The sequence below is a fragment of the Etheostoma spectabile genome, chromosome 19, assembly GCF_008692095.1.
Source record: "Etheostoma spectabile isolate EspeVRDwgs_2016 chromosome 19, UIUC_Espe_1.0, whole genome shotgun sequence".
NCBI classification, from domain to species: domain Eukaryota; kingdom Metazoa; phylum Chordata; class Actinopteri; order Perciformes; family Percidae; genus Etheostoma; species Etheostoma spectabile.
In genome coordinates this window covers 8,269,873-8,297,041 of record NC_045751.1, presented here as the reverse complement: position 1 = coordinate 8,297,041, position 27,169 = coordinate 8,269,873, and the positions used below count along the sequence as shown (strand labels likewise).

General features: G+C 40.0%; 2 protein-coding genes across 3 annotated transcripts; one reads left to right on the top strand and one right to left on the bottom strand.

Annotated features, from left to right (window-relative positions):
• The first annotated feature begins 635 nt into the window (after positions 1-635).
• Positions 636-24,003, top strand: casq1b (calsequestrin 1b). 2 transcript variants are annotated; one of them, XM_032544002.1, is made up of 12 exons: positions 636-1,068; positions 17,034-17,066; positions 19,072-19,165; positions 20,077-20,177; positions 20,737-20,848; positions 20,952-21,025; positions 21,274-21,404; positions 21,902-21,947; positions 22,069-22,123; positions 22,254-22,354; positions 22,499-22,573; positions 23,077-24,003. In XM_032544002.1, exons 1-12 carry the CDS (start codon positions 832-834, stop codon positions 23,380-23,382), a joined length of 1,365 nt encoding a protein of 454 aa, XP_032399893.1. In that variant the 5' UTR covers positions 636-831; the 3' UTR covers positions 23,383-24,003. The 2 variants fall into 2 exon arrangements, with proteins under 2 accessions (XP_032399893.1, XP_032399894.1); XM_032544003.1 differs by lacking the exon at positions 17,034-17,066 and having other exon boundaries at positions 638-1,068.
• Positions 24,004-25,324: 1,321 nt separating this feature from the next.
• Positions 25,325-26,456, bottom strand: LOC116706935 (uncharacterized). The gene is made up of 2 exons (XM_032544004.1): positions 25,838-26,456; positions 25,325-25,804 (listed from the first exon to the last, which is right to left on the bottom strand). Exons 1-2 carry the CDS (start codon positions 26,398-26,400, stop codon positions 25,399-25,401), a joined length of 969 nt encoding a protein of 322 aa, XP_032399895.1. The 5' UTR covers positions 26,401-26,456; the 3' UTR covers positions 25,325-25,398.
• Between the last annotated feature and the right edge of the window lie 713 nt (positions 26,457-27,169).

The following is a 27,169-nucleotide window of genomic DNA, read 5'->3' as shown; positions in this document are numbered from 1 at the left end:
GCAGAGGGTTTTTTGGTAAAAGTTTTATTTATACATACTGGTATAGCAAAAGGTTATTGTGTATATAAAATACAATCAAGTAGAAATATTATATACAATTAAGTATTTTGTTGTTGTAATCTGTGCCTAAAGAGCCCATCTACCCTCTGACCCTATGGACGCCATCTTGTCCTTAGTGTTATCCCGCAGAGGCCTTATTTATAGCGAGAGTCCGGCTTCTCTACAAAACTTAATATGGTAATGGCATCTGGGAGCTCTTCTTTCCTCAAGCTCTCATCGTATATCCATCCATCCATACATTCAGTCCTCCAAGACACTGAGCAGGAATTTGTAGCTCTCCAAACTTCCAACACAACCGCTGTCCCTTTCATAGCCACGGCTTCAAACAGGTGGCTGTGTGACCTAAGCACGGCTCCTCCCATGTTACGACCCATGCTTTTTTTCTGTACACTGCTCAGGAGTCCCCTCCCAACCCCTCTCACTGTCTGTCCTTCTTTTCTGGCAGCCCCTCTGACTGTCCGGCTCTTAGACGAGTGGGATCAGTGTCTCGCCCACTTACATACCAATTTGCGTCCCCAAAAAGGGCCCCTCCCCTTTTTTTCCAGCCAGTGGCGTCAGCAAAACCATGTGTAGCTCTTTTTTAAAAGGGGGGTGCCACTGTCGGACCTGCTCTTCTCTAGTCGGTGGGGAAAGGAAGTCGACTTTGTTCCTAACTCTCCCTGCTTGACACCACCTTGCGTTAGGGACAACGTAAAACTCTCAAGTGTATTTTCCCCTTCGACTTAAGGCTTTGAGAAGAGGCGTTCTTACAACCACCAGGTGACTATAGCCATGAAGTGGGGCTGGGTGTTTTTGGGGGTCTTCCTATCCTTGGGGACCCTTTCCTGGGGGGAGAAGGGCTTAGAGATTCCCGAGTATGATGGCAAAGACCGCGTCCACGACCTCAGCGCCAAGAACTACAAGTCCATCATGAAGAAGTATGACGTGATGGTGATCTACTACCACAGAAACGTGGATGGGAACCGCAATGCCATGAAGCAGTTACAGATAGAGGAGCTGGCTTTGGAGGTGGGTCGCCGCCAAAGCATGACAGGGGATGGATTTTTGGCCTATGTGGGGGAAGGGTCATGTAGGAAAGAGGGTTGAAGGGAAGGATTTCACATGGAGAATTTGGCTCCAGTTGAGGATTCCTGGACGCAGTCATGGCTTTTGCACTTAGAGTTTCAGATAAGTGGGTTTACGGCTGTTGACAGGTGTGGAGGAAGAGCGGGTGAGATCCAGTTGAGCAAGTCATGGACCCTTCAGGTGTGGCAGACTGCCAAGTAGCTGGATAGAGGCAGAGCTGAAGAAACAGGATGGAGGGAAGTACTGATAGGAAACTATACACCCAGAAGTATATGCCAAGTGTTAGGTGAATGCATGTTCACTTGCTGACTGATTGTCAATTAAGTCTTGATTGGGTCAGCTTGTCTCCACCCAATGGACCTAAAAAATACATCTTGTCCAGCGTGTGATTTTTGTTTTGTTTTTGAAGGGAGAAATCACAACTCGTCCTTTTGGCCATTCAGACTAGCTACATGCACTTTTTGCCTTTGGATCCGAATGGACGATACTTTGTATGATCTAGTGTAATGCAAGCAATCCCGGAAATTAGCAACATCGTGCTAGTTAAGTTAGCCCAGTTCATATACACTATTTCACAGTTGTAAACGTAAACATTGTAAATGGCCCCGAGTTGGTTTCCTGCTGCAATCAATGTGAATGACATCAACTGACAGGAAGTTAACAAGGGGCCAGGCTGTTGCCTAGCAAGAAAATTCCATTGAAAAGGTCTACAGCTATTTTAGTATCCAGTCCACACAATTACAATCCTCTATTTGGGAGCTTTATGGTTTCCTGTGAAATTACTAGATCAGACACAAAGTCAAACCGAAATTCAAATGATGTCAGGTTTTTGCACACAGTCAGCTACACCAAACAAGCATCACACATGTGTGTCTATTGAGCAGATCATTCACTTCAATGGCATCCCAGCAACATGGCACCATGCATGTATTTCTGTGATTACATTAAAATAGTCTTACTCTTAAATATCTCCAGTGCTGCCGTTTATCAGTTGGCAGATGAAAGAGTATGCATGTTCTGGAAACTTTTTTTGACACGATAAATAAATCCAACGGGCTCTTTAGCAGCCAGCACCACAGTCGACGCACCTGGGCCCCACTGTCAGCCACTGGATTCACCACAGCAATCATCTGGCTGTCGGAGCAGCAGTGTCTTCTTACAAAGGCTCAGTGTACCTTACACTAGCCTGCATAAGTCACCTCTGTAAATAGCCTGGGACAGCTCCGCATGCTTAGCAAGAGGCTAAAAGCCCTCCCGGGATGGACAGACAGCTCAGGGCCATATCTCAGAGAGACTCCTGCTCCCTCAGCTCTCTCAGGCAACATACACGGTTCTGTTTAGTACTACTACACACCCTCTGGGTGCAGGCTGAAGTCTTAAACCATCATTTATACACCTAAGTCATTGGATCTGATTAATTTCCTTGTCGGTGGTGCCAGGTTGTGCTTCTTGGCTTGAAAAAGAGAGCAGGTCCCTGTTGGACTCTTACTGACTTTCAGTTGGGACCAAACAGCCAATCAGGAAAGAGCACTAGAAGGGCTCAGAGGAGAGTCTTTAAATAGCTGGTCATTACTACCTATGAACCAGGATTTATGAATTATTAAAGTGCAGAGCACAGGGAATAAAATCTTATCTGCCTTTGTTTGAAGTTTGGACATAGCTGCATGACAGGATGTGCTTCTACTTTGAGACAGCATACTGAGCATTTACATCATTCATAAAACATGTATAGTCATGTATGTATCTTAATATGAACAAAATGTTTGTTTCCCATTTGTGTGACTCATCACATGCTTGAGCTGATAATTTGAGGTTTATTCTCCCTGCAGCTGTTTCTTTGGGTTATCACTCACACTGTCAGGCGACACGAGAAACGGCCCGTCTTCATTTTTGAAACCACAGCTTCCTCTTTAATATCAATAGAAATAGAATAAGTTAAATTTAGCAAATGAGTCTAGAGAATAATCCTGCAGGCACTGCTACTAGTAGATTGTATGTCCCCCTGCATTTTCCAGCCTGACTATAAGTTTTAAATGGGATAAGTATCACAGGATCATCACGTGTTTAATATCCTTCAGATGAAAAACACTCACACATACAGTACATGACCCACTTTACCAGAGTTAGGAGTAAATGTACATGATGAATTAAAGAATGGAGCAAATGGCAGATTATTGACATCAAATTAAATCCTTTTAAAGATTTCTTAGTCCATTGTGGGTGGACAAACCTGTTAGGCTTCAGACTAGTCACACAAATTGAAAACTGCATTTCTTTCAAGATAGAAATTGACTTTATGGATATAGTGTGATTTCAGCAATTTACTACACCATGCTACTCATTGTGAGAATTCTGGTAGGTTATTCCGTGTACTGCGAGCTGTGCAGTTGTTGCGAAGCTCGTACAAATGCATATTGACATGTAGTCAACTTGTTTGAGCGATGAGAAGTTTAAAATGCTGACGTGACAGAAATCCTGACAGCTAGGGCAGGTAGCAAGACCTCCCACTGCAGGGACACTGTGACACACATCCTGAATAAACCCAACCTTTTCCCAATGAAAAAAAAGGTTAAGTGATGGAGGAGTCAACCTGTCACTCAAAAATATGTCCAGCATGTGACCTTTGACCTAGGCTGGTAGTTTTCTTAGTCTGTGAAAATCAATCCAGTGTATACTCACAGCTGTTTTATGGCAGGTATACACTTGTAACTTCTCTGTAGTGGACAAGGGTTGTGAATATGCAATACATTTTAATGTTTAATTGAAATGTGGTTTTATTGTGCAATACTCAATGAAAGAGGTCCATGTAGTGTCACAAAACCTGCATTTGCAAAAAGAGCCATGGGGTGAATGGTAAAACAGGACAAAATCAATAGTTCTTATGTTTTGGCTTTGTATGGGAATGTGTTAAAGCATAAAATGTGACTTTTTTTTTCCTTTGCTAAGAGAACCAAAAACACATGAATATGAAATAGCCTAAATCTGCAAAACAAAACAAAAAACAGAACATAAGGAGAGGTTGAGTAAAAATTCTGGACACCATGGCGGGTGCAACGATTATTAGTAAGCCACATTATGGCCTGGACTTCTTAATGAATCAACAGCAGAACAAATCATCCCCAACGCAGACAACACAGAGGTAAACAACATAAACTCCACAGCTGCTGGAGCCACAACCACACATACAAATCCCAGTCTGGACTGCACCGTCTGCAAACCAGAGCGCGCGCAGACACGCACAGCGTGTACAGTAGTTACCATAGTCACTCACCTGTGTGAACGCGAGTCTCGTGCATCGCAAACTACACCCTCTGTTTAAATGGCTACACCATGTTCAACTTCTCCGGCCGTCCATTTTCGAAACACAATACAGCCAGTCCACTATAGCTGAGCCTCGCTGTCCCAGGAAAACCAGTCCACTCAGTCCCTCTGGTCCCACAGTGCACCTCAAAGTTTTTAAAAGAAGCAGAAAGTCCTCAATGAATGTAAGACGTTTCTCAGTGAAAGCGGAAGTCGCCGTGAGCATGTTAGCAATTAGCTAGGACTAGCGCGCACCTGCCGGTGACGTGGAGCCTACCATTGGGGGTGCGTTTGATTTGGGATAAGCATGTCTGTTAGCGTTAAATGTAATTTTTTTTTTTTTTTTTAAACCTTTACACGGGTTATTAGGACTTTGTAATGTGACTTTTCTTTGAAAAAAACTACGCGTACACAATAGCAGTCTAACTAGGGTAAATCTAGGCTGATTTGTTACTTGCACCCCTGCTAATCGATAAATGGACCTAACCCTAGGCCAACTGCATGATTAGGCTCGTTCGAGATGAGCCAGGTCTGCGCAGAATCGATCATCGGCGCCCGTTGCATGCCGGTTAGATTTGTGTCCAACTTGATCCCGACTTGCTCTGACGTCATGCACACGTGGGCAACGGAAATCTCACGAGAGCAAGGCGGCCGCAGTTCTGAGACGCAGGCGGCGCAGTTGCTTTTCACCGACTGCAAGAGCCAGGCGGACCCAGGCGGACCCAGAGCATGCTGGGAAACGCCGGCTTCTCAGCTGATTTAACACCTGATTGGTTTACAACATGATGACGTTTTATATAAACTTTTTATTGTTTTTGAATCGGAGCGATTTTAATTGCTATTTGTCTGATTTAAAGACTTATTCTGTCCAGAACACATGTTGTGTGACTGATAGTTAAGTTTAGAAGTCAAAGAGATAAATCCGTTCAGATCACGGATCATCTCCAGTCTGTTGTTCATTAAAATCAGCAACAGGTCGCATGTAGAGCACTTTGCCAGCTACTCTGTCATAACTAAAACAACTGGAGACTGTGTACCAGCTGGTATGAGGGTCTGATTATATTTTGTTAAATCGGAATCGCACCACAGTGTTTTCATCACTTCCTGTCCAGCCTGAAGGCGGCTGGAATCGGCTGGAAACTGTCCGACTTTACCGCAGCTTTTTGTCACCGCCCCCCGCTGCTGCCGCCTGCTCTCGTCCACTTTACAGGCGAGGCGCAGTTCATCTCGAACGAGCCTATTTTTACCACTAGTCACACCTGTTTAACTGTTCCCTCCAAATGTATTTTTGTTTTTCATGTTGGCCTATAGTTCTAATTTTGGATAGTAAGCCAGTATGTGAACTTGCAGACAAGAAATTGAAAAAATGACAAACATATTGGAGTTATTGTCAGTAACCACTGCAATATGCAACTGTTCCCCCTTCTTTAACATTTGGTGACCTCATGTGGCTGCCTTTGTGATTGATGCACACATGCACATGTGAACACATTAAACCTTAAAACAGAAACAGAGACAAAGTAAAGTGTTAATTTCATGGCAGTTTTCGTGTTTGGCTCAGCAACAGGGTTTGACATACAGTAGCTCTCACCATGCAATGTTTCAGGTATTTAACATTCAACCTGGCAACAGCAATCTGTTTAACGAACTGGGAGCAAATTCACAAGGCATGAAAAAAGATTTGAGAGTACAGATGAGTTGTGAGCACACCTCACCCGCAGCTCTTTTGACAAAAATAGCTCTCACTACTATGACTCAGACCAAATATTATGAAGTCATCCAAAGATATGATTAAAGTCTAACAGGCAGTGACAATTTAACAACTTAATAAGTTCTACACGCTACAGTGGTTAAACACATTCAAAGTAGTATAAGAAATATGAAACGTGTTGGTCCCAATTTTAAAGACAAGCTGCACTGATCAACATCTTTCTGACTTGTCTGCTATCTGGATCTTCATTCTCTCTTTCTTTTTCTCTGTTTTAACTCTGACCTTCGGCTTACAGCATACTGTTATTGCCCGTACTCATCCATCACTACGCTGCACACAGCTCAGATTGCAGTGATCTATTACTTGCCACCCTCTCTACCAACCGTATACACATTGTTCCTAAGGCACCCTGTGTACCATTATGTTTTACCTTATTTATTTATTAATATGATGTAAGTAAGTCGATTATTCAGTTCGAGACGGATAACAAAAAGAAATGATGACATAACATGGCAAAGATATGATCATCCAGCCTGTAAATACTTCTGACATGCTGTCATCTTTATGTAACGCCATCAGACAACTTAGTTGGTCGGTCGAGCTTTTCCAGACCGAAATATTTATACAACTATTGGATGTATTGCCATGACATTTTGCACTGACATTTATGCTTCCCAAATGGTGAAGCTTACTAAATTCGGTGATCCTCTGACTTTTCCTCTAGCGCCACCATGGGGTTGACATTTTAGTTTTTTTAATAAAATATATCTCAACAGCTATTTCATGCCATGAACTCTGGTACACATGTCACCCTCATGAGCTGTAGTCACTTTGGTAAATTAACTTCTTATCAGGTTTTCAGGTTCTTTTAATGAAATTATCATAATATAAAAAATACGTTTGTTTTTTACAAAAATAAAATATAGTAGTTCAACAAATAGTATTTCATTTTTTAAATCCTTTTTCAATTTAATTTGAAATAGTACTTTTTTAATCTAACAATGTATAACTCTTCATGTTTAATGCATGCATGTATATTCTCTATCTGGGATCTCTGGTCAAAAACAAATTGAGAACCTCTGATTTAGAGACATCTTCAGGTCAAATTGACTTGGGTTTATCAGCTAACCCAAATAAAATTCTGCTTTTCAGTAAATACATCTTTGTGTAGTGTCCAACAGGGGCGAAAGATGTTTAAAATCCTATCAAAGTTGGCATGGAGCAGAGTTTTGCAGTGGGGCCAACATAAACACTCTCTTTGCAGTTCACTGATGTGATGTTTGGCTGGATTTCTGGTTATGGAAGTTGAAACTGTGACCTAATACTGTCATACTGCTGCCAAAATGTAACTTGATAAAAGCCACAAACCTGAAAGTGAGTCACAAAATCTGAGGTGAATGTACAGTATTTCTTACTGCATTGGCAAAGTGAACTATGATCTACTTCAAGTAGTTAAATCAAATGGTTTCTGCTTTTATTGCATAAGATGCTCCACTTTTTCAGACCCGTGAACTCATTAAACAACTTATAAACATAAATTAAAACACCTAAATACATTTTTATGATTACTTCAGAAAAACTGGGCCTTTACAGGAGGAGATGCAGCAACAAGAGGTAATAGCCATGAGTATAGAATTAAAAAAATATAAACATAATTACATTTAAAAAAAAGCAGAGGCTGAGATGTCAAGCTACAAGTAACAAAAGCAAGGGACCCTACATTTCCCACAATGCACCACATTACTATTTTTCATTGTCATCGGGTCAAAATGGCTTGGGTTCATGACCAAACTGATGATATTCCCCTCCACCTCAGCTGTATTTGTGTGTATTGCTAATGAACAAATGTAAATTAATTGTCGTTGTGAGCACTGACGCTAGCATTTAGCTCAAAGCACTGCTGTTCTTACAGCATGTACAGCCTTACAAAGCTGCTAGTGTGGCTGTACACTCTTTAAAATGTGTCTAAAATGTTAAATTATGCATTTTCATAGCAAATATTCACAGCTGTATGAAACAAAATATGTTGGGATTTGAATTTCTATATTTAGCAGACCTTTACAGATCAGTGCTGTGACTGGAACAGTAATATAAATCTTATTTAATTGATCATTATATTGCCAGAAGACACTCAATGGTACAAAGTCTTCCAGTGAGAGAAGGGCAAAAGGAAACGACCACTCGAGGCTGTGTCTTCTCCCTTTTTTAACCCCTCAGGTCACATACCATTGTATTAATAACTGAGAAAGATGACAGGTGCACACAAGGCAATTTAAAACGCAGTCATATAATGTGCAGGGAATCTTGGTGGTTTGAAGGAGAATATTGTGTTATCTTTTCTAATCTCCTTTCATCTACTGAAGGATCTGGGGAAAGGTCAGACTGTCGCTGTGGTAACTGTGATCCAAACTGATTGTTGGAGGCTCCTCCTTTCACCGGCACAATCCATTTCCTGCTTACATTTTTAATGGCAGTGGATGGTGTTGATGGAGAGAGAGAGAGAGAAAGAACGGGGGGTCATTTTGTATGTGCTCACCGAATCATCTCAATTTCTCAATGCTATGGCCACTGCTTGATGCTCCTCTGGTATAAATAAAACCTTTGAACTTCAATTTAATCAATTGTATAGAGATGATAAAAATAAGATAAAGGTTTTTTTTTAAATTTTAAGACGTGCATCCTAACAAGACCCTTCAGTGTTATCTGTGGCTCTCCTGCTGCCCTGGACAAAGAAATAATTGTTTTATTTTTGGTAAAATGTTACTGTATTTGCACAAAGGTGACTATTCTACTTATTTGGCTCTTAACGGTTGATAGAAATCTAAAATAATTACCTATGAAATACAGCCCAATGTCTGAATATCTCAGTTTATAGTGGCGTTATTTGCTCTGTGTATCTTTGACCAAACTCACCCTTTTGCTTATTCTAAACAGATGTTAAAGAACTGGAAATCAATTGTTTGTTAGACCATCATATCATGTTAACAGCCATCATGTGTGCATTTAAGACCCTTTTTACAAAGTTCTTGTTTTTAAAAGACTCAGCCATCTGTTGTCTGTATTATAACCTTCATATGTCCTCATTTGACTGATGTTGTTATCAACCATGCTATTGAAAACTCTCTCAGGCTCCTCCCGGTCTTGGTGCTGCTACTGTAATAGGAGAACAAGATGAGCCAGTTTTGCAATCCTCAGTGGACACAAAGTGTAAATCAGGGTCAGTATTAACTCCTACGTCCTCCGTAGCACGTCCATCCCCTGCAAAGACCTGTGAACCTGACAGGGAGCCATACAACCATCGAGTCTGGTTTTAAGCGACGACACTGACACGCCACGTTCAGAATGCATAAGTCAGATCAGATCTCATTACCCCGATTTATCTTGGACCAGGCAGGGCCAAAAGGCCAAGTCCCTGTGGTCCTTTTAGATCTCGAACTCCTGATGAGGTACTTTAGATTTAACCCACTTTCCTCCAGGATAAACTGTGAGTCTTTCCAACATTGCAAAGCTCCCTTTACTCTGCGTAGTCTAGAGCACCAGTTTAATTTTTCCTCATTCAAGTAGCACAGATGTCATTAAATAACATTCCCATTAAGTGATACTGCTGTCAAGTTGAGTGAGAGCTACATCACATCTTTATAGATCTCTTCTTACCTTCCTCTGGAGGCATCTTAACCACCTCAATTAACCATGTGAAAGAGGCAATATATTAATATCTACTTTGTCAAATGTAATGTCATTAAATATGACGGGTTATGTTAAAGTGTCCTTGATTTGTTTCATCGCAAAAGCCACCTGTTCGAGGAGTAATAATAGAAGCTTTTGCCTATTGATATCAAGGGTCTAAGCTGTTAAAACTGTATTGCTCCCTGACGCACTGTGTCACAATATGGGTCAGTGTTTAATGTTGTAATTGATAGTGCTAAGCTGTCTCACATATTATTATTTTTTATTACACCTTTTCTCCCATTTCTTAATACATAAATATATCATTAATCTCAGGCATGAATGTGCATCTGTGTGGCAAGTAATGCATATGTACTGAGGATACACAGTAGAATTTGAGACTTGGATTTTGTGTTTTTGTCCAAATGGGAGAAGTGTTTTGTACAGATTGAATTTCATGAACTGCGTTTCTCAAGTTGATTTATTGTACCAGAACTCTACCAGGCAGGCAGTCATCTCTTCATCCTCTCTTAGGTACATGAATTGAGAAATTTTGAATCCTTTTGTAAAATGTATTTTAGAACACCTCATGGTGAAAGCAACTCCTGCATATGAATAGTGTTGTACATTTCCATAAGCAACCCCTACAGAGTACATCTGCACATCTGTGATCTAGTTTGGTGAAAAACACTTAATGGCTTCATCATCGCAGCTGGGATCTGAAGTGTGGCTGCAATAGAGAGGAGTGGCTCATATCAGCTAACCCAAATGAAATGCTGCTCTTCACTATATACACCTTTGTGTAGTGTCCAACAGGGGCGAAAGATGTTTAACATCCTATCAAAGTTGGCATGGAGCAGAGTTTTTCAGTGGGGCCAACATGAACACACTCTTTGCAGTTCACTGATGTGATGTTTGGCTGGATTTCCGGTTATGGAAGTTGAAATTGTGACCTAATACTGTCATACTGCTGCCAAAATGTAACTTGATATAAGCCACAAACCTGAAAGTGAGTCACAAAATCTGAGTTGAATGTATTTCTTGCTGCAATGGCAAAGTGAACGCTGATCTACTTCAAGTAGTTAAATTGAATTGTTTCAGCTTTTATTGCATGAGATGCACCTCTTTTTCAAATCCATGAACTCATTAAAAAACTCATAAACATGAATTACACAAGCCTAAACAAATTTTTTATAATTACTTCAGGGAAAGTGGGCCTTTGCAGGAAGAGATGCAGCAATACAAGAGGTTGTAGCCATGAGTGTTGAATTGAAAAAAAAAATACACTGATTGAAACCAATCCAACAGAACCTAAATCTCAAAAACTAATTTCATCATAAGAGCAAAAGGGAAATGAAAGTGAAAGTAAAATATAGTGTTAAGGGGATATCCAATTTGTTATTGCACTTCCATAAAGTTGGGAAACCAAAAAAGAAAAAAAAAAAATTCTAAATGGAAGCAGCCAAGGCTGAGGTATCAAGCTACAAGCAACACAAGCACGTGAGCCTACATTTCCCACAATGTACCACCTTACTTTTTTTCATTAGACCCCATCTGCCTCCTCAATACCCACTTTTGTTACATCGTCATACACCACGTGAAACATGTTTTATTGCACTCAAGAAATATGATATGAACCGAACGCCATACCCACTTTTTAAAAAACTTGTAACATTATACAACTATAGTACTCCTTGTGACAAGTAAACTGAACGCCATATGTACACCGATAGAGCTCCTCTTTGACTACGTAAGTGCGCAGAGAAAATATTGGTGCATGGCTGGAAAAATTGTGCAATAATATGAGAAGAATACATAAAATAGGAACATAAATGATGATACAGCGGTAATTGAAATTTGTGACTCAAATCAAATTTAGCTGAGGTGGGAGCTTCGCAGCTCACTGAGGGACCTGACAGCAGCTCCCAACAACAGGCCAAAATAGTTCATGGCAGAGAGCCCACATGCTGTTTCTGTCCGGCTAAATTTAGCAGGACTCCCCTCCACCGCTCCTACCCCCATGTTGACGACTGCCTCCAAAATATAACCCAATCAGTGTTGTCCAAGAACACTGTACTGTGTACATACTGTGTTTGCACCACGGGACACACATTGTGTTACAGTATTTGTACTTTCTTGCTGTAATTACTTATAAATGACCCTGCTGTTCTCGCTTTCTCCCTCAACATAACATACAAATTGTTTACATAATGTTCTTTTCTGCTTTCCCCACTCCTCCATTATCTGTATTAGGGAATGTCTTCGTATCACTTATTCATGGGAGAAAAATGTCAAATAAATGCAGGGAATAAAAGTGTATCATGAAAATTTTAAATGGGAATTTTTTGGATGTTGAAATCTCTATTCCACAAAAAGAATTTCATAGAGCTGCAATTGACTGTTTGTACAGCACATGTATCGTATTAACACAAAGCACAGGTTCAATTAATTGAATTTGCTTTATGTAAAGGTCCCATATTGTAAAAAGTTAGATTTCTGTGAAAGGAACAAAGTGCTCAATCCACAGAGAAACACACACAGTCGGTATGTTTAAACAAGCAGTCAGGACATCCGACTTCACAACTATACCATGTATAGGTAGAAAGTGCAGCTACAGCCAATGTCATTTCCCAGCTGCAATGACGGTTTAGTGACTCCAAGAGAGCAGATGCAAACCCAGAAATGTTGACCAATCAGAGTACACTGGGCTTTTTTTTAAAGGGGGGGGACAGTATAAGAAAATATGTTATTTTTGTAACCAAAGTCAAGCATGATCCTGAAAATTAGCATACTATGGGACCTTTGACGATTGATCCATACCATACCCCTTTTTCAAAATAGACGTTTTGACTTGAAAAAGCGCAAGCTCAAATGTCGCAGTAAGTCATGACAGTGTGACAGTGAGCCAGCATGCACACTACCAGGACCCTGAAACTGTAGCAGCTAAATGGAATTAAGCACCATTAACTTCATCATTTGACAGTATTTTTTGTTGGTGAAAAAGGCCTATTGGGGTACGCGACTGATGTTATTTACTGGGACACTCAAATGCAACATAGCAATCCTAATTTGTTATCAGTTGCACATGTACATTTTGAAAAATGTTAATTCACATAAATCACTTTAAATTACCTCAAAAGAACGCGTCTTGTCTTTTGGAAAGTGTGTTGCATTTGACAACTGCTGGCTTTGTGTGACTCACAAAAACAAGCTTGACAAATGCAGGAGTTTATTATCTGAGATTGTTATGCGACATGTTTGTAATATGGTTTATTGCTGTCAAAGTGAGTCATTCACAGATGGTCCCAGACACTTCTGTCCTCACAATTTGTTGGAGTGAATCAGCTTGTGTGCCTGTGACATTTCTAAAAGCGTTGAATAAGTACAAAATAATAAACTAACTAAAAAAAACAGAGATTTATAGAGAGTTCTTACATATCTATAATCTGTAATACATTTAAAAACACAGCGTCTTATTTCTGTGCATAATCCTAGATCGGCATTTTAAAACAGTGCAGTAGCTGGCGGCAAGTCTGCACATGTGTTTTGTACATTTTCGCATCTGAATGTTTCATGACCACCCTGGCGCAGTGTTATGTAACAGCCTGGTGTAGAACCTCCTGATGTGTTACAGCAGTCATTATTAATTTACTCTCTGGCTGGGGGGAAAAGCTGATTATAATTCCTATTTTGCACAGAACCCAGGCCACCTGCTCATACAGGAAGATGGGGAATATTATTGCTTTGATAAGCTTTTGATGTTTCTTCATTTCACAGATTCAGCTATTTTTGGGGGTAGCAGACAACATGTTAGAGATAATTTGAGAAAGATGATTTATTTCCTGTTTTTTTGTTGGCCGTATTACCTACTAGTTGGGGCGTGGGCTTTGATGTTAAAGCCATAATGGGTTTGCATTTTGTTTTGTATTGTCTTTTTGTGTTAAAAATTACGTTAATGTTGCAAAATCAACATAACAATGTAGATTTTTCAAATACATCTGCAGACAAACCATTACATAAACAAACCACATTACATGCAACAATATTTTTGTACACCATAAAACAGACACATTTCCATTACATCTCAAAAAGTTGATTTTTGTACCATATCGAAATCAATGGAAAGCCATAGTTGTTTAGCATAGCTAAACAATGAGTTGCAATAAGATAAGTTTTAGATTTAGGTTTTCAGAAAAAAATCGGAAACTTACCCTACTATCTTTTGATTATTAATATCTGATTTAAAAAAGGGAGCTCGATTTCATTATACCATCATTGCAATTGGACCTTGTTAACGGTAAATGCAGACAGTGAACAGTGTCTTCTTACTGGAAGATGCCATGTCATATAATGTGATTAACATTGAGCAAACTCTGCTTTAAAAACATCTTGACGTTATACACTTAAAAACAGTAATGTAAAGGGTTGATGATTTATCATTATTCTTGCAGTCTAAAACTTGCAATATGCATATTCATCGGATTGCATGCATTTATGGCACTAGTAAAACCATGTTAACACATCTGCACACTGTAAAGTACATGCACTCTTTGTCACAGCTCTGAATCATTACATTTTTGGTCGCAAATGTAAATAAAAAACAAGGCCAAATGCAAAGCTAGCTGTGTCTCTGCAGCTGGTGCTGTTGAGTTTGTGCCAGTGTCCCCGGGGTTCTTACATCATGAGGTGACACACACACACACACACACACACACACATATACAGTATATATTTACATACAGTATGAATATATATGTATAGTATTTCATATACATATGGATGTGTATATGGATACTATGCTGAATCTGATTTTTTCCCCAACCCTACAACAACTAAGACCCCTCTACTGCACTGCTAACCTGCCACCCTTTCCTAGCTCATCGTATGGGGCCACCGCCGGGACCCAGAGCATGTTTTTGACAACTCACCATGGCTCTCTGCCCTCATCTTGTGTTACCTGACAAGCTGACACTGACTGGGCATTGGGAGATGAAGCCAAGTGATTACACTGCTAACCTCTCACTTGGCCCCACGCACCCAGACTTTTCAGATGGTGTCAGGATGACAGCAAGGGAAACAGATGAGGAAGGGTGAAGGGGTGTCTTAGGAGACTCCTGTAAGTCAGGACAAAATATCCAGATGGGCACAGAAAGTGGGAAAGAGAGAAGTGAGAAGAACACCAGAGAGCAGAAATTAGAGATTTCAGAGGGAGGACAGAACTAGAAGGAGATGATGGCTGTGAAGTGTTCACGTGTGTGTCGTGTCTTCTTTCATTCATCAGCAGCCAAGTCTGCCTTCCCCTCCTTCCTTTTCTACACCCATTTCCATAGATAACGGATCTTCTTTTCTGCTCCTCAACATGCTTTCTTACACACCCTTATAAAGCTGTGGGACTCCCTGCTTTGCCTCCACCCCACTGCAAGCACCCACAACTTCACCTCTCTTATAAATACCCCAGTGTTACTAATTTGGTCACGCCCTGTGGTAACAGGGAGAGGAATATAGTTTTGGACAAACAAAGTCCTACACTTGACAATTGAATCTGGAAAGTGGAGTTTGTTATAGTATCTTTGGCGTTGTTTTTGTTGTTGTCAATTCTTGGAACCCACTCCTGCAGTAGTGTTGTTTTTTGTTTTTCAATGTTTTTGTGAGAAAGTTTGACTTTAATAAAGTAATGCAATGCAATGGTTAATGCAATCTACTACAGAAGATCATTCAAAAAGTTGCAAACTACACCCTGATTTAGTTCCTACTCCACGCAGCATAAGCACAAGTTGTCTAAAAAGCGTAATTTGTGTCGGAGGTCATTATAAGCAACAGCAGATGTTATTAAAGTGCTCACATTATGTTCATTTTCAGGTTCATAATTGTATTAAAAGGCTGTACCAGCATAGGTTTACATGGTTTCATTTGAAAAAAAAAACCATATTTTCACCCTGTGGGTTGAGCTATCTGCTTTAGCTACAGAGTGAGACATCTCACTTCTGTTCCATCTTTTTTGGGAGTACCGAGGTAAGGACTACTAACCATTCAGAAGCAGAGTATGAGGGCGTGCCACGCTTGCAGCTAGGCGAGCATTATAACATGTGTTACAAAGTGACAGAAATTGTCACAGAAGTAAAGGCTGGACTACAATAGAGCTGATTGGAGCAGTTTGTGTTTTCTGTATAGATGCTAAGTCCCTTTGGGGGGGGTGGGGACTTTGGGCTTTTTCACTTTGTAGACCTATAACGTGCACAAAAAAGATATATAACACTATAAAGGAAAGGAAAAAAGCCAAAAAGCATGATATGAGCACTGTTACGTTGCTCCATTTACTAATTGCAGATTCAAATAAACGTGTTTTCAAAATGGTACACCCAATACACCCAAAACTATTTAATAATCATCTGATTTCTTGTGTTAAGCTCCTGTTCACAATCAGCTAGCATTACCTCAGGACCTCGGATACTGTTTTATTCAAATCCACGGATTAAATCCCATTTTTGCATTATGATGGAAATGGAAACATATGGGGACTTATAAATATATAAGTGTCCCCTAGATGTTAGTATTATCTCTATGTTAAAAGAAAAAGAGGAGAAGAGGATAGAAATGCTAGGGACAAACAAGGATACCTTTTCATATCGATATAATTGAACAACAAATTGTTGGGATGCGAGATGATCCAAAATGTTTCGCCAGATTAATTAAACCAGATGCATTGCAAATGACCTGAGGTCCTAAGGTAAGGATAGTGACACTTTCCTTCAAGTCCCCCTTTTTAGCATTTACAAGTAGTATATAAATCAGAAATGCATGGTTAATAACCCATTATAATGTAGTGTAAAGCAGATATAAGTGATAAAGTTTATGCAATAATACACAGTATAAATGAAGGCTGCTGCATAATTAATGATCATAGCATGTATTTAATGGATAAGCCATATTTGCTGACAAATACTACATATCAATAAACACAACTAAAATGTTCTTATAGCTGCTCAACATTGTGAAGTGTTACATTATTAAATGTATTACATGTATTCATACTGCTTATAAATGTTAAATAAGGGCACTTATAGTAAATTGTTGCCCATCGTTGTGTGTAAACGGGGCTTTGTAAACCAAGTACAATCTCATTGTTTAAGTTTGGACCTATTTTGTCTCCTGTGAAGGCCACTCCCATTTGTTGTAAACCTGGAGGCTGTGACTATTGTGCTTTGCCCTAAAGCGTTACCTCTTCTTGCAGTTGATCACAAGTCAAGCAGCACTTATCTTTCAGGTATGTCAAGGTCTGCCCTTGTTGTGTCTGTAAAGCTGGGCTGCGAAATACCGATTATTCTGCCCCTGCAGGATCTGCTGATTGTTCTCTTCCACTCCTTGACTGCAGGTATCACAGAGAGACTCAACTGCTTTCAAAGTCCAGCAGCAGCAGCAGCCGCAGCAGCCGCAGCCGCAGCAGCTTGGACTGGGCCAGTTTGAGTCCTAGCAAGCTGATTTACCTGTGAAAGAGAAATGGAAGATTGTTTCAAAAATGCTCCCATCTAATCTATTAATCAAACTTTAACATCCATCCATCCATCCTCCCATCAATTTTTTCCATGCGGCCATCAATAAAGGGTCACTTCACCCAAATTATAAAAATCATATTTACTTTAGTTAGTTAGTTTTGTGTACCAATAGGTTATACTGTCTATACTGTATGGTACAGATCAGCTTGACTCTCTTTTTTTTTTGGTACCAGTACTTTTGTCTTTTAGTTCTCCACTGTGGATAGTAGTAGTAATCTGCAGTGACATAATGGGTCGAGTTGTTGTCGCTACTGACAGTGAATATCATGTTGAGTAAAGCTGTACCATGCAATGGAAAAACAGCATTAGTCTTTAGAATTTCTGCCACCCCCTCAGTTTCAACATAAGTCAATCATAATTAATATGTGCTGCTCATAACATTGAAAACTTACATAAAAAACTCAATAGTCTCAATTGAAAACAGTTAAGAGTGAGGTATGTGGGATTTTTTTGAAAGCACATTAACCTCCATTGTATTGGTGGGACATAATTCAAGGAAACGGGTATCTTAAAAGGTATAGTTTGACATTTTGGGACTTTTTAATTTCTTGCAATGAATTAGATGAGCTAAGTTAATTGGCTGCTGACTATAGCTTTATTCTGAAAACAGAGATATGACTCTTTCTATTGAGTTGTATTTCCCAGAATACTGAGCTATTCTTTCAAGACTTCACCAGATAAAACTATCTATCAGGACAACTAGACAGAATATTTTTTTCTGATTTGGGTGAACTTACCCTTTAAAGTAAAAAAAGCCTCACCCTGACTGGAACATTCACCTTTTCCATTGCAATTATCATGCTTTAGTGTTTCAAGGCAAATAGGCCAATGCTTCTAACAAGATTAGAGAAAAATTGGCCCTGGGTCCAAACATGAGCTAATGTCTCTGGACTGTGGAGACCAAAAGAATGGATGGCATTAAAGACCGCCTGTGAAGAGCAGCATAACGCATGCTACAGCGTACTATACATACTGCAAAAGCTATTTGTTGCTGGTGCTTTGGGGCATTTGGCCACTTATGGATGTCACTGTACGATCCTATTCACAATGCTGCTTTGCTACATAACGCTTTTCATTCACTTTGTTTAAAGTGTAATCTCACATTCCAAGGGTAAATCATCTTTTTCATACTCTACAAGTGTTAAAACAATAAAATGGAAAGCAAATTTGCATTACAAATGGAAAATGGTAGTGTGTTGTTGTATACAACTGTGAGAAATACAGTTAATTTATTGCTTAGGTCTGTATATTTTTACAGCATATATGCGCATGTACTGTATGCAGCAGCTTGACTCTGGCTCCTCTTCTTTCCACCACACCTGTTGCAGCGAGTCTTCCCCTCAACATAGTTGGCTCAAGTTCTGCCTCTCTTGTTCTTCTGGAAACCCCGCTGTCTGTGCTCCTCTCACGCCGGCTATGAGAGCTGTCAATTGTTGGCTTCGGTTTCACTCCGATTTAGAAAGTGCAAGGCAGCAATCCAAAGCTTTTGCTTTTAAGGCCTTGAAATTAAGATGAAATGCCAAGGGGTAGCATGTGTAAATGAAACTGAAAGTATGTTTTCAGTGGAGTTCTGAGATCAGGAAATGTCTATCATGGGTAGACCAGTGGATTGCTAAGATCAGTCAGACATAGAAGCAGCACTCACGTGATACTAAATACAACATTCTCTTTCTTCTTCACTACTCCACCTCTCTCTCGCTTTCTCTCTCTCTTTAGCTTGCAGCCCAAGTTCTGGGTGATTTTGATGATGAGGACATTGGATTCGGCCTGGTGGATGAAAAGAAGGACTCTGCAGTTGCCAAGAAGCTTGGTAAGCTTGCCAAGCATTGACATAGACCTGGCTGATGAAAAAATGCCTAATTGTCAACAATACCAATAGAAAAAAATAAATCTTAGGCTCAGTTTCAATCCTTTCTTTCCATCACCACATTTCTCATGGTCTCTCCTGGTGTTCTCAAAGAATAGGGACGAACAAGTGCTACTTAGCAAATTCAAGGTTATCTTTATCAAGGTATAGGTTATCACTAATTTTGCAGCCAAGGTTCACATAAAAACAGAATACAAATCAACGACACAATAAATAGAGCTAGAGCAGGGAAATGGAAATTCATTCCAAGTGCACAAGAGTTCAAATGTACAGTATGAAACTGAAAGTAATTGTAAAAAGGGAAGTACAAGGAATGCCAGTCAGAGTGTGACTGGTTATTAAGCATTTTGATGGCATTTGGGGTGAAAAAGATGTGATTTCTGTAGACTTCTTTCTAATAATCTTTTTTTTTAACTCTCTATAGTCATATAATCCGTATTCACTCTGGATTTATAGAGACAGTCTCAATAGGAATATGGGTACAATTTATTTATTTATTTACATGAATTATAAAGGACGTTATGTTAATTTAATGTAGCATACATTATATTTGCTTTTGGGCACATTTGAACTTTAACCTGTCTAGTGCTACTCCATGATCACCTATGAACAAATGTATAAAAAACGTACATACAATAATATTATAATAATAAACAGGATTCAACATGTGGTACTGCAATGATAGACAATAAATTTGAAACAAGGCTGCCCTCAAGTGTTGACCAAAGATTTCCCAGCTTCTTTCAGACAACGTGCTGCAGCTGGAAACCCAAACCCATGAGCAGAAATTATTGCATAAAAGAACAATCAGGTATATTAATATTACCCACTGACATATTCTTCTTTCTCTGCAGGTTTTGATGAGGTGGAGAGCATCTACATCTTCGCCGACAATGAGATCATCGAGTACGATGGAGAGCTGGCAGCCGACACCCTGGTGGAGTTCCTCTATGATGTACGTAATTTTTGGTCAATGGGGAGGGATGGTGCCGAGTACGGTAGTTGAATTATGGTTTGGTCTTATTTCTATAATACAGCAGCTTGGTCAGTGGGCCTCATATTTGACAGGGCACCCTTTAGAGTCTGTTTGAGATGCACAGGGGTTGGACGCATGCACTGTGAGATGACAAAGTATAAAGAATACCAAAGTCTGCATAGAGAAGATGCTGGGGCGGATGAATGGGTCAAACAAACACAGGACTTTAACCAGGATGTTATGTTACATAACAAACGTACATATTCTAACCCAAACCATCATCTTTTCCTAAAGCTAACCAGGTAGGTTTGTTGCCTAAACCTAATCCTGCCCTGCACATTGAAAAATGATGCCAAAGGGGTAGCCAGAAAATGAAAAAGGTGTCAAGAAGTCCTGACCAAGCGTCTGTATGTGACAAGTTGAGAGTGAGAATGTGTTGATTGAGGACATTTTTAAGCGGACAGCAGCATGTTGCCTTACACAGCTAGTGGAATTATGTCACCCAGATATTAGGACTGATATAAATGTCTCTTGTCAGGTGATTGAAGACCCTGTGGAGATCATTGACAACGAGCGTGAGCTCAAGGGTTTCCACAACATGGACGAGGTCATCAAGCTGGTTGGCTATTTCAAGAGCGAGAAATCTCCTCGTAGGTTAAAGATTATGATCTAGAAACTGAGCTTCAAACTGATGAAACTTCAAGAAACTGTTGTTGTCAGCCTAATGATGTTTTCCTTATTTTCTCCATACAGACTTCATTGAGTTTGATGATGCTGCTGAGGAGTTCCACCCCTTCATCAAATTCTTTGCTACATTTGACCCAAAGGTTTTAATTGTTTGTTTGCGTATTGGTAGGGATTGGCCTATTTTGTGCATAAAAATGTAAATTTCAGTTCTTCTGAAAATCCTAGGAGACTTAGCAATTTCATGGACGTGTAACAATATAGACATTAAGTACATTTTAAGATTAGTTTGGTACTAGTAATGTTTACATGTCTGTGCTGTGCTGTACTCGCAAACATCTTTAACTTTGTATTTCCTGTCATATTCTCTACTCTATTTACATTATTTCAGATTGCCAAGAAGCTTAAGTTGAAGATTAACGAAGTTGACTTCTATGAGCCCTTCATGGAGGAACCGGTAACCATTCCAGGAAAGCCCTACATTGAGTCTGAGCTTGTTGAATACATTGAACAGCATGACAGGTGAGCATTTATGGTGTCCTTTAATCCATCTTTGGTCACATAATTTCGGTGGTGGAATGACTCTAAATGCATTTGTTGCTAATTGAGGTACTTTTAAGTGAGTATTTCCATTTGATCCTACTTTATACCTCTACAATTTGGAGCCAAATTAGCTTTTTACTCCAGTATATTTATTTGAAGGAGCAGTGTGTAGAGGGTAGAGCGCAGTGCAACTAACAGAATATCCCTCCCCTCCCTTTCCAAGCATGTAGGATAACCTACAGTATTTTCCGATAATGTAAAAAGGCCATCAAAAGATTCTCTTCATGATGCTAATACTTAAGTAGGCGTTTGAATGCAGGACTTTTACTTGGAACAGATTATTTTCACACTGTGGTATTGCTACTTTTACGATCTGAGCACTTCTTCCACTATTGCATAATTTACACAATCAAAACCCAAAAAACAAGTGTTTTTTTTTCCTGTAAGTCATTGTAATATTACATTTGATTTTTCAGGCCCACTCTGAGGAAGCTTGAGCCTCACAGTATGTATGAGATCTGGGTAAGAGATCTGAAACTGTTATTTATAAAACGTTATCCTCCAATAAAACTTGCATTTTTTATCAGTCAATCTGGGGAATATAAGAAGACATCGTCGCCTTATCCTTCTTTTGTGCTCACAGGAGGATGACATTGATGGAGAGCACATTGTTGCCTTTGCTGAGGAAGATGACCCAGGTAAACTTCTACCTTAGCGCCTCTTAAATACAGACATAGCATTGATATTATCCACATTGTGAAGTGATAGATGGATGATCAAATATCTAGATAATGCTTTAGGGTGCCTGATATTTGAACTTTTTCTTAGACGGTTATGAATTCCTGGAAATCCTGAAGGAGGTGGCACGCGAGAACACTGACAACCCCAACCTCAGCATCATCTGGATTGACCCTGACAATTTCCCTCTGGTACCCCTCACCCCTTATATATATATATATATATATATATATATATATATATATATATATATATATATAAAGACTACTTTCAATGTAATTCTTAATTGCATCAGGATATACAAGCCTACCCATCTGTCTGTATCTCTCTTTCAGCTGGTGCCATACTGGGAGAAGACCTTTGGCATCGACCTCTCTTCTCCTCACATTGGTGTGGTTGATGTTGATGACGTAAGCATCCTTTCTAAACCCCTTACAAAAACTTAAATTGAAAAATTACTTGTTTGGAGGACGAGTGAGTAAGTATGTGTTATCAAGAGGAATGCATTTGCATTTGCAAGTTTAAGTTTTCGTTCTGATACTGGAGAGTTCTCTCATTACCATGGTATAAAAGTCTGACAGTGTCTGTGCCTCTGTAAAAATTTTGAAAAAGTAAAACAAAACACTATGCTTCATACCAGCCTCTTCCCATGAGATGAGTGCAGCACTTAGTTCAACCCTACTGCTGGGTTTTAGTTTCTAAGACAATGACATTAATGAGTAAGTACCGTTTTTTTCAACCTGTATTTAAGACATAAGATTTATTTTTTCTGCGTTTTAACGCAAGCTATTGCTCCAAATGTAGTCTATGTACGCTACTTGTTATTTGACTGCCATTTTGAGCTGTAAACTGGGCACTTGAAAACATTTTGTCATCCTATAAATATTTGAGTGCCACTGTGTGTTATCGGCAGGCCGACAGCGTGTGGATGGAAATGGATGACCAGGATGACATGCCCACGGCTGATGAGCTGGAGCAGTGGATTGAGGACGTTCTGTCAGGAAAGATCGACCCAGATGATGATGACGATGAAGAAGATGATGATGATGACGACGATGATGAGGATGATGACGACGATGACGACGACGATGAAGATGATGACGATGATGACGACAACGACGACGATGACAATGATGATGATGACGATGATGACGACGACGATGATGATGATGACGATGATGATGACGATGATGATGACGGTGACGACGATGATGAATAAAAGTTTACCATCTTTCACTTCACTATAATTTTGCCAGAAATGGCAAAACCCAAAAGTAGCAGCAGTTTTTTTTCTTCTAAAATCTTGCAGTAAACACACTTTGTGTCTGTTTGCTTCCTGTATGGTTTCTGGTAAGGGACAAATGTAATGGCCCTATGAGAAACCTTTACTGTCAGTCAGACAAGGAGAGAATTCGCATCTCTGTTGATGTATAGGGTTGCAGCTTAAAATGTTATACATCCTTTCTTACTGTTATGAAATATGCTAATCTCTCACCTCTGAGGTTTACAATGAATGTGAGCAGCATGTGAGAGGCTAACAGAGACTAACTTCACTGACATTTTTTTAGTTAATGTCACAGAATGTTCACCCCTTTTGTCATTTTCTCCAATCAACTGTAATCCTGTTTCAATGACATGTTTTCTACTTGATGAAGAGAAGAAACAAATACTTTCTTGTACTATTTTTTTTTAAAGAGAGCTACACCTAAACTCACTGGACAGTCTTAAGATTATTACAATCTTGGAAAAGGATTAAGGTACTGGATAACAAAAATAAATGCAAAATAATTTGTTTCTGCTCTTATATTAAAAAAGAAAGACAAAAATATTTAAAAACCAATGGTGTTTGTTGTTTTCATTGCTAATATGAGATTCTCTACAATTTATACTGTGCGTGTGTGTGGTCTGCGGGCAATGAAGTTTGAGAAATACTATACTACCAACATAAATATTTAGCAATAATAACGAGATTATGGGAGAGGCTATCTGAGCCTAGTGCGCGCGCGCACACAAACACACACACACACACACACACACACACACAGACAAACACCAATCCTGGTGTGAACTAAAATGCTTCTTCAGTGCACAGAAAGAGAAACACTACCTTTGCAAACAAGAGGTGTGTTTATTTGAAAAGAAACTGTAACCTTTTCAGCTGCATTTAACTGATGTTGGGCATCCATAGTTCTTGGAAACTTCAGGGACATGAATATTATTGTACCAACACAAGAATCACAAACACAGAGGAGACATAATGTATTGTGCAGTCCATGCTGGAGTTGGGTGGTATCCAAATTTTGATACCATCAAACCCGTTCCCTATTAAACCGCGGTATGCGGTATTACCATGACTAATTAAAAAACAGCATAAAGAACGTAGTTGGTTAGAATTGAACAGCTTTACTTCTGGCTTGTTAAGGAAAAGTCCATCTGCTTTAAAAAGATGTCTGCATTATCAGAAAAAGGGATCATATTAATAACATGCTAAAAGTTGTTTCATGCTTCTTGCATTCAGCGCAATTGGTGAGGTGCAGATAGCGGCCTGGGCGTGGAGGGGGTCTGATCGCCGCACACAAGTTCCTGGGACTTATGCCTAGTCCAAGGAACAATGAAGCTGTTCTATAGAGGCTTCGAACATTTTTTATAAAAAACACATTATTTTAACTAAATGTTATGTTAATAAACGTCAGCCTCTTCTGTGTGTGCAATTTCCGATAATAATTCTGTACCTGAAGTTCAATGGCGCAGGGAGGAGTGGCAACTTATTGTTTGGAGATTGATATCAGATCCATTTTTGTTACGCTACACTCAAACATTATCACTATACAAATACAGACATTATGTCTAATTATATATCTATATATGTTTATTAAATCAGTTAGATGTTATAGGCACACAATGTGGGCAGAAACCGGAGCACCCGGGATAAACCCATACTTAGCGCCACAGTAGGACACAAACTCATAAAGGCTCAGGACCAATCACTGAACCCTCGCCTTCTAGCTGTGAGCTGCCACTGTTGACCACTGAGGTGGCCCTGAGAGCTCACGTTCTGCCCCCCATCTAGGTAACCTCCTGCTCCATGGGTCTCCCAGTGGAGGAGATGGTAACCTGGATGTGAGGCAGGACTGTAGCCCTTTGCTGCAAACGTTTTTTTTTCTTCATTTTCATGAATGTGGGAGAAACACTCGGAGCACCCGGAGAAAACCCTAACTTCGAAGAAGAAATACCATTACACTGGCATCTCTCTCGGCGTATCTCTACGTCTGCAGATAGTGGAGATGGCTTTTCCTACAGATAGGAAGAACCTGCAGATGGTGCTACGCTTTTTTGGTGGTCTCATCAGATAATCTTTGACATGGTAGACAATACATCTTTCCAGTGCCGGATCCTTTAGACGCATGGAGATCAGCACCTTGTCTGCACTTCCGCATTTCTTACACAAGTCCTTGAAAATGGTCTTGTCAAGGTTTTTAACCGTTTTTTGGGTAGTATCAAAATCTACACCCTTGACGTTGGCCCATGTTCTATTGAACAGATGGTAAACGTTGTCCTCTGGGTTTCCAATAGACCAGTTCACTTTTGTTTTCCTGTATATCCGAGAAACCAGCTTCTCTGTGAACATCTGGATGAATGCTTTCCTGTGTTCTTTTTGTGCCGTTGCATCCGGTGCAGGTACGGAACGTGTCTCCTCACATACTGAGCTAGGAGCTGGAGCAGTTGCCACAGGCTTCTCTGTGATGTTGACCTTCGGTAGCTGCGCTGCTGCCAGTGACTCTTCTTTTAATATTTTGTCAGCCACCCTATCACCGTGGCAGCCAATCTGAGTTTTCAGCCACCACCCCATCAGTCCCATGAAATTCCGCACTTTGTTTCGAATTTCAGCGTACATGTCAGTATGTGAATCAGGAACAATCCCATTACTGCATGACTTCCCTCTCATTGGTTCTGGGATCAAATTGGGCGCGATTCCACGTGTGATGTCCCTATAGAGGAGATCAGTAAATGTCTGTGTGAATGTCTTGCTTTTTCCGGGGGTCATATTCTCAAACTTCTGAATAACATTAACCACATTCCCATGCTCTGGTTTGTTACCATCCTCAGTCTGAAGCAGAGAGTCAAATGTCTCAATGGCAGTCTGTCTGGAGTACTCGCTTTTATCGTTTGATTGCTTGAGGAATTTGGCCTTGAGCTCCTCCAATATACGATAATACCAAGCTTTGGCTAAGCGCATTGTGAAAAAGGACTTGATCTTGCTCCTATTGCTATTACAAACAGCTTGAGCTTCTGTTGGTACTGTGGACTTGCAGCTTCTGCCTAGTCCAAACTCTTAATTTGAGTTATTGACCGAGCGATTTCTTCTGCAACCTCTTCAATCTCCCGAGAGCATTCAGATTGTATTAGCTGATAGTTGAAGTCCGGAACTTGATCCAAAAGAGGATCAATTATCGTTATCAACTCCATCCTGATTATTTCTTCGACAGACGTCAATATTGGAATCTCAATCACACTGTCGTCTGATGAGATGATCTCAGGGAATTCTGGTTCCACAGCTGGAATTGGTGATTGTATGCAGTCGTCAGTGTCTTTCGGGTCCATGCCTTCGGTCTCATGTTCTGTCTGGTCATTATTGTCTTCCGGCTCCATACCTTCTGTCACTTCTCCCTGGAAGAGCATCTGTTCTGTTTTCTGCGTAGGACTGGTATGAGTCTTTGTCGCCATACAGGTTTGAGCCAAGCACAAATTTTTTAACTTGGCTGTGAAAGCTTTTACCATTTTGCAGACATGACCAACCATGGCATTAAGCCTGCGAGGGGGAGTGATGCGCTGAATTATCACAGGCTCTGTAGTGCACATAGTAGTGGAGAGAGCAGATTTGACACTTTTTACAATCTCTTTACCTACCAAACCTGTCAAGCGCCGTGCACTGACACACTCGACTTGGTCCTCAGCATTCAGAGCCCTGGCAAAACTCCGAAAGAGTACGTCGCCCAGACTGGACG

Excerpts from the sequence above, each read along its gene's own strand:
- LOC116706935 (XM_032544004.1), bottom strand. The coding sequence starts at position 26,400 with ATGCGCTTAGCCAAAGCTTGGTATTATCGTATATTGGAGGAGCTCAAG. Across the intron at positions 25,805-25,837 it reads GAGACACGTTCCGTACCTGC|AGCATTCATCCAGATGTTCA; the intron begins ACCGGATGCAAC and ends AGAACACAGGAA.
- casq1b (XM_032544002.1), top strand. The coding sequence starts at position 832 with ATGAAGTGGGGCTGGGTGTTTTTGGGGGTCTTCCTATCCTTGGGGACC. Across the intron at positions 1,069-17,033 it reads TAGAGGAGCTGGCTTTGGAG|TTGATCACAAGTCAAGCAGC; the intron begins GTGGGTCGCCGC and ends CTCTTCTTGCAG. Across the intron at positions 22,355-22,498 it reads ACCCTGACAATTTCCCTCTG|CTGGTGCCATACTGGGAGAA; the intron begins GTACCCCTCACC and ends TCTCTCTTTCAG.